This window comes from Chiloscyllium plagiosum, unplaced genomic scaffold, assembly GCF_037043375.1.
Source record: "Chiloscyllium plagiosum isolate Xiang-an unplaced genomic scaffold, Cpla_swu_hap1 HiC_scaffold_45, whole genome shotgun sequence".
Taxonomy (NCBI): Eukaryota; Metazoa; Chordata; class Chondrichthyes; order Orectolobiformes; family Hemiscylliidae; genus Chiloscyllium; species Chiloscyllium plagiosum.
The window spans coordinates 35,716,698-35,729,821 of NW_028270183.1; the positions used below are offsets into that span (position 1 = coordinate 35,716,698).

Sequence of the window (13,124 nt, forward strand, 5' to 3'; positions counted from 1 at the left end):
TTGCTCCTTTGAGCCCACACCAACCTTTTGAAGAGCATCCTACCCATACCAACCCTATCCCTGAAACCCTGCATTTCTCTGGCCATTCCATGAAACTTCACACAGACAGTTGCCCCAGGATGAAATCAACACTGGTTCTGTGAGGCAGCAGTGTTAAACACTGAACCACTATGCTGCATACTTGTGATTAGTAGTAAATTATGTTAAGTATACAAACTTGGTCATTGTTCTGAAAATTTTATTCCAGTGGTTGGTAAATTTGGAACTTTGTGTCCTTTGATTAGATCATGAGCTTTTGTGGCAAACCTGTGAAGAATGGAGCTTAAGAATCAGTGAACTTTCCACAATAGGTCATAACAACATGAATCATATGGCTATCTCACTTACTGAGTGAATGTAGCATGTTGGTAAATTGCAATTCATTGTGACAATAATATATAAACAGATTCAACTGGAAATGTTGCCTTAGAGTCAAACTTGCAAAGAAGTTTCACTTCCTGTTGCAGTCAATTCAAAGATAAGGGCCTAAAGTACTCGTGTTAGGCAGTATTTGGGAATAAATCAACAGCGGGATAAACTGTAAATCTTTGGAGCTCTGAGTTTGTTAGCTGCGTGATCAGGGTTGCCTCTCTTCAGTCCTGAAGAAGGGTTGCACCCGAAACGTTGACTTCTCCACTTCATGATTCTGCCTGGCTTGCTGTGTTCTTCCAGCCTCCTGACTGTCTATTTTGGATCCCAACATCTGTAGTTTTTTTGTCTCTTCAATGATGGTCAGTGCGTGTGTGGATATCAGGTGAGGACAGGTACAGCCTGTCTTTGGTACATTGGCTGGGTAAACCCAACAAAGGAAACTGTCTGGCTGCCTGGAGGTATGACCAAGACAAGACAGAATAGGACCAAACTAAAAATTTCAAGAAGGCGCAATGTGGCAGCCACTAACTGACTGCTGATGTTAAGAAGTTTAGGAGTTTAAAAAAATTCAGGGAATCCTTGTTAATCCAGTGGGTGTTTGGGATGGCATGAAATTGTGTGGTATCTCAGGATCAGCTCCATAGCCCAACATCGAGTCATTTTCGACTTGAAACATTAGCTCTGTATCTCTGTATTTTTGAACCTGAGGAAAGGCTGTGTTGTGTGTTTGTTATAAAGCACAGGTCAACTTCCCTCCGAGAACTAAAACCAAATCACCCAAATCACCCAACTCACCCATCCCTGAGTGTGAGAAGAGATGTAATCAGTTTTTCAACAACTTCTTGTGGTTAAGTAAAAGAAATCCCTGCTGCTCACTTTACAATCTACAAGGAACTATTTAGTTATCTAACTCTAACAGTGAACAAATTAACTAAACTATTCACAGACAGAACAATTTCCCTCTAGCTACTAATTTTTTCCAAATAAGGCAAGATTCCAGTGGTATGCTGATCCAATAAATAAAAGCCCCACTTATATAACAAAACAATATAATTTAGTCTCTCAAAATTACAACTAGGTTACATGCCTTCCAGAACTTTGTTCCTTCTGTCAGGAACGTTTTCTCTAGATTCTTCTGTCAGGAATTTACATAGTGTGCTGCGGTACCATGGTAAGTAGATAGTGCTTTGTCTGAGAGCTGTTACTGTTAGCTGTGGGGCTTTTTCCAACTGCCCCCTTCTTTTAAAACCTGATGATCTATGAATATTTTACAATTGGATTGGTCCTAGATTGTCAAAATCATCAGATTTAAATTTGATAGGTTTTTGGTATCGAAGTGCCTGGTTCAAATTGATTGGCCAAATTCAAACCTTGTTGCCTTGGTAAAAATGCTGCTTGGTCTGCTAACTGTCTGGCTTTTTGATGTGTTGCAATTTCTCTGCTCTCTATGCACCTGCAAATCCCCCCAAGCTGCTCACAGACATCCCTTTTTATATCTCTAAGCACAGAAAACGAAAGTATCTTTTAAAGGGACCATGCAATGCTTTCCCCATTTTACAATTTTACAAATACCAACTGCCACACAATCTACAGATACAGATTGAGCTGCTGAATGGTTTGCTCTTACAGCCTATATGTTAATGTTGGCTTCAAGTTATCAGGTACCTGAATGTAAACTCGCAGCTCAGTTCAGACAAAAGTTGAGTCTTTTTGCAGGACCTCATCATGGAGAACAAGAATCTTACAGAACCAACCAGGAATGGTGCGAATGGTGCAGCAGAGAGGGAGGGGAGAATAATAGCTGGGGAAATTGAGGATGAGAGGAGGAAGGAGTGAGGTGGATGGGGTTAAGAATGGGGTGAGATGAGTGCGAGGGAGAAAATGGAGATGGGAAGGATAGGAGGTGAAGGTTTGGAGACACAAATGCGTGGGGATGAATGTAGAGACGAGGGTGGAAGGCGAGAAGGAGAAAAGGGATCTCTACACACAATGGCTAAACACTGTGTGGCAAAGAACTCTGCTGCTAAGATGAGCCAGTCATGTCTCCAAATTTGAAGGTTCCTGCTCTCTGAAATATGTCTTATTGTAGGTCCAAATAAATTCATAAATTATGTAAAAATATCATAGATGGTCCAATCACTGCCACCACCACCACGCAAACCTGCTCCTTCGGGCAGCCAAGGACTAATTGTAGAATTTTATCAAGCTTACTTGAGTTGTCTCCTATATCTGTTGTAAAACACTCAAATTCTTTTCCAGATGACGTGTGGAAAACCGTGGGTTCCAAAATTTTCTATTCAATTGGTTTGATAACTTGTTAAAGGATGATTTTTTACTCTTGCCCCTTGTTCTATGACACCCGTGATCTTTAGTCTTCTTTGTCCTCTAACCTTCCCCTTTAACTCTATTCCTCCTCAGACGTTGCCAAAAATCTGAGTCTGAGCTGAAAATGTGTTGCTGGAAAAGCGCAGCAGGTCAGGCAGCATCCAAGGAGCAGGAGAATCGACATTTCAGGCATGCGCCCTTCTCCAGGAATGAGCCCTTCTTCGGGCTCATGCCCGAAATGTCAATTCTCCTACTCTTTGGATGCTGCCTGACCTGCTGCGCTTTTCCAGCAACACATTTTCAGCTCTGACCTCCAGCATCTGCAGGCCTCACTTTCTCCTAAAAAATCTGAGTCTCTCAGGTTTTTTTCTGATTTATTTCAGATCTCCAGCATCCACAATGTTCTGCCTTTGATTTGATAATGGTGGAAAACTTCTGTTTTACACTGGCCACATAACTTGCAGCTGTGCTATCCAGCCAATGGTGTTTAGCTAAAAGAATGACAAAATAATAGAATAGTCAAATCTATAAACTGACTCTGACATGCTCTCTTTACAGAAGGAGTCATGGATCTTGATGTGATTGGAGACAGTATTCAGAAAGTGAGTTCTCAAGAGTGGAACAAGGAACAAGAGGAACAAAGTGACATTAAGCCAGGTATACCCACTTCTCACAGCTCTTTGCAATTGATCTCAGCCAGGCCACAGTCCAATAATTAACAGTCGAGAGTGTGATGTTGGAAAAGCACAGCAGGTCAGGCAGCATCTGAGGAGCAGGAGAATCACATTTCGGGTATAAGCCCTTCATCAGGACTCATTTCAAATCGTCTAATCTCCAGCTCCTCGGATACTGCCTGACCTGCTGTGCTTTTACAGCACCACACTCTCGACTTTTCTTTCCAGCATCTGCAGTCCTCACTTTCTCCTAGTAAATAATTAACAGTTGAATATAAACCTACAGATCAATTAACAACAGAGAGCGGGTTGTTTTCCAATTGATTGGATAACATTTCTGCCAGAGGATGCCACTTGTATTATTTTGCCAAAGATCAGATTGTGCAGTTAAACATTCAAATAAAGTCATGGGGGTAGAATACATATATTCTCATCTTCCTACTACAACCCCACCTATAGCCCACCTCTCTCACGGAGCCATCCCCTTCAACCGACAGTGTCAAGAACACGAAATGAAATAAAGTATTGAGGTTGTGGTATAGATATTGATCCCTTGCCCAACCCCCTACCAGACGGCTATGTTTTTAAACATGGTGATAGTAGTATAAACTGGGAATTGAGCTTAGAAACCCCTGTGTGCACAATGTCTTAAATCTTGCTATTTTGTTTTGTCTCCATCTTAGTTCCATAATGCTATTTGATTGCAACCTGAAATAATAGGCAAAGGACAGTCATCAGTGAGTATAGGGTGTGACCCCTAAATACCTTGAGAGTGTGCAAAAACCCCAGATTTAAGAGTGATCCACCATGACTGTTCACATTCTCTGCAAGAATAGTGCACCCATGGGTCATTCCCTGCTTTTTCCCTGAAGACCTGCGAAATGTTCATTTCCAGATAGAGACTCTCTTGAAAACACGTCAGACTTGGCATTTGCTGGTGTGTGGCTCCAGGGGCAAACCTCTTGATACATCGTCAGGGTTGCCATATGACTTCACAAGGTGGGCAATGAGTGTTTGACTATGGGAGTCTGTGTTTGTTGTTGTAGAAAAAACACTTGTATCTAATACCCACCAACAAGCTTCAGGAGAAGCCACAAGATCATGGTCAGAAATCAATTCCTATTCTCTCTAACTGGGTGAATCTGAGTCAATGTTAACAACTTTCAAAATCTCTGACCAGCTAGGGAGCATGTCTGACATTTTCAGTCTGAGTGGCTTAGCACCATGCCAAAGAATGAGGTTCCCCTGTATGCCAAGGGGAATCAGTGGTATAATGATCATGTAACTTGACTATAATCCAGAAGCACATGTTCATGCTGTTAGGATATGGGTTCAAATCCCACCACAAAAAAACTAATGGAATTTAAATTCAACTAATACAATTAGCTGGTCTTGTTAATTGTGGCAAAGAATATCAACATTTTACAGGCTACCATCAAGAACACACTAAACTGAACAAACTGTATAAATACAGTACCAAGAAGAGCATGACAGATGCTGGGAATCCTTCAGTGAGTAACTCCCTTCCTGATTCCCAAAGTGTGTCCACAAGGCACAAATCAGGAGTGTGATGGAACACTCCCCACTTGTGTGGATGAGTGCAGCTCCAGCAGCACTCAAGAAGTTTGCCATCATCCAGGACAAAGCAGATACTCAACTGGCACCACATCCACAAACATCCATGAGTATAAAATACTTATCACATGAATCAGCAGCCTCCATTTCAGTAGCCGAAGTCAGGAGAACATGAGCTGGGGGCAGCTGGGAAGGGAAGTATCAATATAAAATACTTGTCTCGTGAATTGGTGGAGCGAAGGCTGAACAGGAGAGGAGGACTGCTGGCTACGTGAACTAATATATTTGGGCAGTGGCTAAACCCGAAACACTGCACGTGTAATGCTTCCCATCTATCATCCTCTTCTAACCAAAACAAAGACTGTGTGGAGCGTTGGTAAGGTTTTTTTTGTTCTGTTTTTGGCAATTTAGACCAGAGGTGATGGACGTTAGGGCAGTTGCATGTTCCTGTTGTAGGAACCGGGAAGTAAAGATCACCAGTAGTGTCCCTGCTGACTCCAACTGCAAGAAGTGCACCCAACTCCAGCTTCTCACAGACTACATTAGGGAACTGGAGCTGGATTAACTTTGGATCATTCTGAGGCTGAGGGAGTGATAGAGAGGAATTACAGGGAGGTAGTCACACCTAAGTTATAGGATAAAGGTAGCTGGGTGACTGTCATTATTCCCCTCAATAATAAGTATACCGCTTTGGATACTGTTTGTGTGTGTTGGGTTGGTGGGGTTGGGGGGTACCTACCAAGGGAAAGCCACAGTGGCCAAGTCTCTAGCAACAACAAGCCTGGCTCAGAAGGTAAGGGTGCAGAATAGGACAGCGATAGTTAATAGCCGATTCAATGGATAGAGAAACACACAGGAGATTCTGTAGTCATGACCGATACAACATCGTGGGCCGAAGGGCCTGTTCTGTGCTGTATTGTTCTATGTTCTATGTACTCCTGGATGGTATGTTGCCTCATGAGTGCCAGGGTCAAGAATGTCTCAGGTCGAATCTACAGGATCCTTGAGGGGGAGCAGCCAGAAGTCATGGTACACATCGGTACTAATGACATACCTCGGAAAAGTGAATATAGAGAGTTAGGTTGGAAGGTAAAAGTCAAGGTAACAGAATAGTAATTTTAGGATTGCTACCAATGCCAAGGACTAGTGAGGCTAGGAACAGAGATCAAGTGCAGCTAAACACGTGCCTGCAGAGCTTTTGTAAGAGAGTTATGTGGATCAGTGGGATACCTTCAGGAGAAGGTGGGACCTGTCAAAGGAGGACGGGTTGCACGTGAACTGGAGGGGCACCAATATCCTGACCAAGAGGTTTGCTAGAGCTCCTCGAGAGGAATAAAGTTAGTTTGGGAAGGGGGTTGGAACCTCAGCTACAGATCTGAGGATGGAGTACAGCCAGATCGGGTGAACAGCCAGATACAGCGGGCAGAGTCTATGAGAAAGGATAGACAGTTGATACGGCAAAGTTGCAGTCAGTGTAATGGGTTGTTGTGTCCATTTTAATGCAAGGTGTTTCAGGAATGAGAGTGATGAACTTAGAGCATGGATCAGTACTTGGAGCAACGATGTTGTGGCCATTACGGAAACTTGGATATCGCAAGGGCAGGAATGGTTATTGAATGTTCCGGGGTTTAGATGTTTCAAAAAGAGTAGTGAGGGGGTTAAAAGAGGTGGGGGAGTGGCATTGTTAATCAGGGATAGTATCACAGCTGCAGAAAGGGAATTTGTTAAGGAAGCTTTGTCTATAGAGTCAGTGTGGGTAGAAGTCAGATACAGAAAAGGTGCAGTCACTTTATTGGGAATTTTCTATAGAGTCCCCAATAGCAACAGAGGCACAGAGGAGCAGATTGGGAGGCAAAGTTTAGAATTAACAGGGTTGTTTTCATGGGTGACTGCAACTTCCCTAATATCGATTAGAACCTCCTTAGTGCACATAGTTTGGATGGAGCAGATTTTATCAGGTGTGTCCAGGAAGGATTCCTGACTCAATATGAAGACAGGCCGACGAGAGGGGAGGCCATATTAGACTTGGTGCTTGGCAACGAACCAGGGCAGATGTCAGATCTCTCAGTGGGAGGGCATTTTGGTGATCGTAATCACATCTGCCTGACCTTTACTGTATTCATGAAGAACCATAGGACCAGATGGTATGGAAAAGTATTTAATTGGGGGAGGGGAATTACAATGCTATAGGCAGGAACTGTGGTGCATAAATTGGGATCAGTTGTTCTCCGGGAAATGCAACACAGAAATGTGGAGGTTGTTTAGGGAGCACTTGCTGCAAGTGCTGGACAGATTTGCCCCACTGAGGCAAGGAAAGGATGGTAGAGTGAAGGAACCTTGGATGATGAGATGTGGAACATCTAGTCAAGAGGAAGAAGGAAGTTTACTTAAGGTTGAGGAAGCAAGGACCAGACAGGGCTCTCAAGGGTTACAAGATAGTTAGGAAGGAACTGAAGAATGGGCTTAGAGTTAGAGTGGGCATGGAAAAGCCTTAGTGGGTAGGATTAAGGAAAGCCCCACGCAATTCTAAACTTACGTGAGGAACAAGAGGTTGGCCAGAGTAAGGATCTGGCCAATCAGGGATAGTGGAAGGAACTTGTGCAAGGAATTGGAGGAGGTTGGGGAGGTTCTTAATGAATACTCTGCTTCAGCATTCATTAGTGAGAGGGATCTTGTCGTTTGTGAGGACAGCATGAAACAGACTGATATGATTGAAAAGATTAATTTTAAGAAGGAGAATGTGCTAAAAATGTTGAAAAACATAATCGATTTCCTGGACCAGACAGGATATACCTAAGGCTCATACGGGAAGTGAGGGAAGAAATTGTGCTTTTAGTGATGATCTTTGCATTCTCGCTGTCCAGTGGAGATGTGCCAGAAGATTGGAGGGTAGCAAATGTTCTTACCTTGTTCAAAAAAGGGAATAGGGATAACTCTGGGAATTATAGCCCAGTCAGTCTTACGTCTGTTGTGCGCAAATTATTGGAGAGGATTCTGAGAGACAGAATTAATGATTATTTGGAAAAACATAGTTTGATTAGAGACAATCAGCATGGCTTTGTGAGGCGCAGGTCATGCCTCTCAAACCTTACTGAATTCTTTGTGACAAAGTGCATTGAAAAAGGTAGAGCAGTGGATGTGGTGTACATGGATTTTAGCAAGGTGTTTGATAAGGCTCCCCATGGTGGGCTCATTCAGAAAGTAGCGAGGCATGGAATGCAGGGAAATTTAGCTGTCTGGATATAGAATTGGCTGACCCATAGAAGACAGAGGATGGTAGTAAATGCAAAGTACTCAGTCTGGAGCTCAGTGATCAGTGGTGTTCCACAGGGATCTTTTCTGGGACTTTTGCTCTTTGTTATTTTTATAAATGACTTGGATGAAGTGGAAGGGTAGGTTAGTAAGTTTGCTGATGACACGATGGTTGGTGGAGTTGTGGATAGTGTGGAGGGCTGTTGTAGGCAGGACATTGACAAGATGCATAACTGGGCTGTTAAGTGTCAGATGGAGTTCAATCTGGAAAAGTGTGAAGTGATTCATTTTGGACAGTTGAATTTGAATGCAGATTACAGGCTAAAAGGCAGGATTCTTGGCAGTGTGGACGAACAGAGGTATCTTGGGGTCCAAGTCCATAGATCCCTCAAAGTTGTCACCGAAGTTGATAAGCTTGTTCAGAAGGCGTATGGTGTGTTGACTTTAATTAGCAGTGCAATTGAGTTTAAGAGCCATTAGTTTATGCTGCACCCTTATAAAGCCGTGGTTAGACCACACTTGGAATATTATGTTCAGTTCTGGTCACCTCATTATAGGAAGAACCGTGGAAGCTTTGGAGAGGGTGCAGAGATTTGCCAGGATGTTGCCTGGACGGAAGGGCATGTTTTATGAAGAAAGGTTGAGAGACTGAGGGCTTTTCTCATTGGAGTGAAGAAGGACGAGAGGTGACTTAATAGAGGTGTACAAGATGATGAGAAGCACAAGTAAGGTGAATAGCCAGAGACCTTTTCAAGGACGGAAATGGCTATCATGAGTCATAACTTTAAGGTGATTGGAGGAAGGTTAAGGGAAGATGTCAGAGGTAGGTTCTTTACACCGTGGTGGGTGCATGCAATGCATTACCAGTCGTGATGGTAGAGTCAGATACATTAAGGACATTTAATCGACTCTTAGATAGGCACGTGGATCACAGTAAAATGTAGGTTAGTTTGATCTTACAGTCGGACAGTAGGTCAGCACAACATTGAGGACCAAAGGACCTGTACTGTGCTGTGCTGTTCTATGTTTGAAACATTCATTCCACCCATCACTGACTCTCAGTAGCAGCAGTGTGTACCATCTACAAGATGCACTGCACTAACACACCAAGACTCTTTCGACAGCATCTTTCAAACCCATTATCTTTACAACCTTGAAGGACAAGAGCAACAGATTTATGGACACACCACCACCTGCAAGATCCTCAGCAAGCTACTCACCATCCTGATTTGGAAATGTATTGACATTTCTTCACTGTCACTCTAACAGCAATGTGGGTGCACCTGCTCCAGTTGACTGCCGTTGTTCAAGGAAGCAGCTAACTCGCACCTTCTTAAGGGCAATTAAGAATGGGTAATGAATGCTGACCCAACCAGCAGTACCCATCCCTGAGCAATTGTTGTAAACTCCCATCTCATTCACTAATGTGCTTGAGGGAAGGATAGCCTCTGTCCTTACCTTGTCTAGTCTCCACCTGCCTCAATACCCGCAGCAATGTGAATGATTCTGAACTGCCCAAAGAAATAGCCCATTCATTCATGGGATGTGGGCATCACTGGCTAGGCGAGCAATTATTGCCCAGCCTGAGTTGCCTTTGGGAAGGTGTTGATGAGCTGCTTTCTTGAATCTCTGCAGTCCACCTCATCACAAATTCAACCCTCCAACTTGGCACTGCCCTCTTGAACTGTCCTACCTGTTCATCTTCCTTCCCACCAATTTGCTCCACCCTCCTCTCTGATCTATGACCATCACCTCGCAACTTCATCTACCTATTGCCTTCTCAGCTCCCTTGCCCAGAGTGCTATAGGGAGCATGTTCCAGGAATTTGATGCATTCTGTTATCAGAATGGAAAGAACATACAACTCAGAACCAAACAGAGCTTCTGAACGGGTTTCTGAAGTGCCCAGTCTTAAGTTGTTGCCACTTTTCATCCTCATATTGTCATTTTGCAGAACATGCTGACCAACCTTCATTGCAAGGAAAACAGCAGCCTCTGATTTTCTACATCCTCCTGGGTCTCTCCATTCTACTGTCAACAGGAATTCTCATCGCTGGAGTCATAATGTGTACGTTTCCTTATGTTCAATGTGCTAAACTTATTGTGGTGCAGATTTTCTGCAGTGATGCTGTGTCCCATTCACTTAGACTCTTCATCCTATGTCCTTTAGCACTAAAGTGATTTACTATGTAACCGCCTGGATGTGCACAATGATAGTGATGCAGTGAGGGGTAAAGAAGATAGAGTCAGTGAGATGTACAGCACGGAAACAGACCCTTTGGTCCAAATCGTCCATGCCGATCAGATATCCCAACCTAATCTAGTCCCACTGGCCAGGACCCAGCCCATATCACTTCAAATCTTTCCTATTTGTATACCCATCCAGATACCTTTTAAATGTTGCAATTGTACTAGCCTTCACCACTTCCTCTGGCAGCTCGTTCCATACACACATCACCCTCTGTGTGAAAAAGTTGCCCCTTAGGTCTCTTATACATCTTTCTCCTCTCACCCTAAACCTATGCCCTTTACTTATTTACTCCTCCACCCCAGGGAAAATACCTCGTCTATTTATCTTATCCATGCCCCTCATGATTTTATAAACCTCCATAAGGTCATCCTTCAGCCTCCAATATTCGAGGGAAAACGGCCCCAGCCTATTCAACCTCTCCCGATAGCTCAAATTCTCCAACCCTGGAAACATCCTTGTAAGTCTTTGCTGAACCCTCTCAAGCTCCACAACATCTTTCTGATAGGAAGGAGACCAGAATTCCACACAATGTGGCCTAACTAATGTCCTGTACAGCCGCAACATGACCTCCCAACTCCTATACTCAAAAATGCCTTCTTCACTATCCTATCTACCTGCGACTCCACTTTCAAAGAGCTATGAACCTGCACTCTTCAGCAACACTCCCTAGGACCTTACCATTCAGTGTATAAGTCCTGCTAAGATTTGCTTTCCCAAAATGCAGCACCTCGCATTTATCTGAATTAAACTCCATCTGCCAATCCTTAGCCCATTGGCCCATCTCATCAAGATCTGAGGTAACCTTCTTTGCTGTCCGCTACACCTCCAATTTTTGTGTCATCTGCAAACTTACTAACTATTAAATTAGATTAGATTAGATTACTTACAGTGTGGAAACAAGCCCATCGGCCCAAGAAGTCCATACCGACCCGCCGCAGCGCAACCCACCCAGACCCATTCCCCTACATTTACCCCTTCATCTAACACTAGGGGCAATTTAGCATGGCCAATTCACCTAACCTGCACATTTTTGGATTGTGGGAGGAAACCGGAGCACCCGGAGGAAACCCACGCAGACACGGGGAGAATGTGCAAACTCCACACAGAGTCGCCCGAGGGGGGAATTGAATCCGGGTCTCTGACGCTGAGAGGCAGCAGTGCTAACCACTGTGCCACCGTGCCTCCTATGTTCACATCCAAATCATTTATATAAATGACGGAAAGTAGTGGACCCAGCACCGATCCTTGTGGCACTCGACTCGTCACAGGCCTCCAGTCTGAAAAACAACCCTCCACCACCACCACCTACTGTCTTCTACCTTCAAGCTAGTTCTGTATCCAAATGGTTAGTTCTCCCTGTATTCCATGAGATCTAACCTTGCTAACCAGTCTCTCATGGGGAACTTTGTTGAACGCCTTATTGAAGTCCATGTAGATCACGTCTACCACTCTGCCCTCATCAATTCTCTGTGTTACTTCTTCAAAAAACTTAATCAAGTTTGTGAGATATGATTTCCTACGTACAAAACCATGTTGACTATTGCTAATCAGTCCTGGCCTCTCGTTATCCAGCATTCTCTACATCTACCAGTCTTTCCTTTCACCCTGACAGGAAGGCACTGTCTTTGGACTCTCATTATCTCATTTCTGATGGCTTCCCATTTTCCAACCGTCCCTTTACCTGCAAACATCTGCCCCAGTCAGCTTTTGAAAGGTCTTACCTAATATCATCGTGTTTAGCTTTCCTTCAATTTAGAACTTCAACTTTTAGATCTGGTCTGTCCTTTTCCATAACTATTTTAAAACTAATAGAATTATGGTCACTGACCCCAAAGTGCTTCCCCACTGACACCTCAGTCACCTGCCCTGCCATCAAGTTTTGCACCTTCGCTCATAGGTACATCCACATACTGAATCAGAAAAAATTTCTTGTATGCACTTAACAAATTCCTCTTCATCTAAACCCTGAACACTATGGCAGTCCCGGTCTATGTTTGGAAAATTAAAATTCCCTCCGTAACCAGCCTATTAGTCTTACAAATTACTGAAACCTCCTTTCAAATTTGTTTCTCAATTTCCTGCTGACTGTTAGAGGGTCAATAATACAATCCCTATAAGGTGATCATCCCCTTTTTATTTCTCAGTTCCACCCAAATAATTTCCCGGGATGTATTTCTGGAAATATCCTCCTTCAGCACAGCTGTAATGCTCTCCCTTATCAAAAACGCCAACCACCCTTCTCTCTTTGCCTCTCCTTCTGTCCTTCCTGTAGCATTTGTATCCTGGAACATTAAACTGCCAGTCCTGTTCATTCCTGAGCCACATTTCTGTAATTGCTGTGATATCCCAGTTCCATGCGCCTAACCATGCCCTGTTAGGCCTCTTGCATTGAAATAAATGCAGTTTAATTTATCAGTCCTACCTTGTTCCCTGCTTTGTCCCCGACTGCTTGACTCATTTCCTTTCTCAACTGTACCAGTCTTTCATTGATTTCTTGCCTCACTATGTCTCTCAGTCCCACCCACCCTCCCACAGACTTACTCGTTTAATTCCTCCTGAGGAGCGCGAGCAAATCTCCCTGCCAGTATATTAGTCCCCTTCCAATTCAGGTGCAATCCATCCTTGTACAAATCACTT

The 13,124-nt window shown here is 43.7% G+C and overlaps 1 protein-coding gene across 1 annotated transcript in view; it reads left to right on the forward strand.

Moving 5' to 3' along the window:
• Positions 1-3,297: 3,297 nt before the first annotated feature.
• LOC148136470 (uncharacterized) overlaps positions 3,298-13,124 on the forward strand; it is a 132,628-nt gene continuing 122,801 nt past the window's right edge. Inside the window, exons 1-2 of the mRNA XM_087983274.1 lie at positions 3,298-3,393; positions 10,191-10,304. Coding sequence (XP_087839400.1) covers positions 3,303-3,393; positions 10,191-10,304 — 205 coding nt within the window. The 5' untranslated portion in view covers positions 3,298-3,302. The remainder of the gene's footprint in view (positions 3,394-10,190; positions 10,305-13,124) is intronic.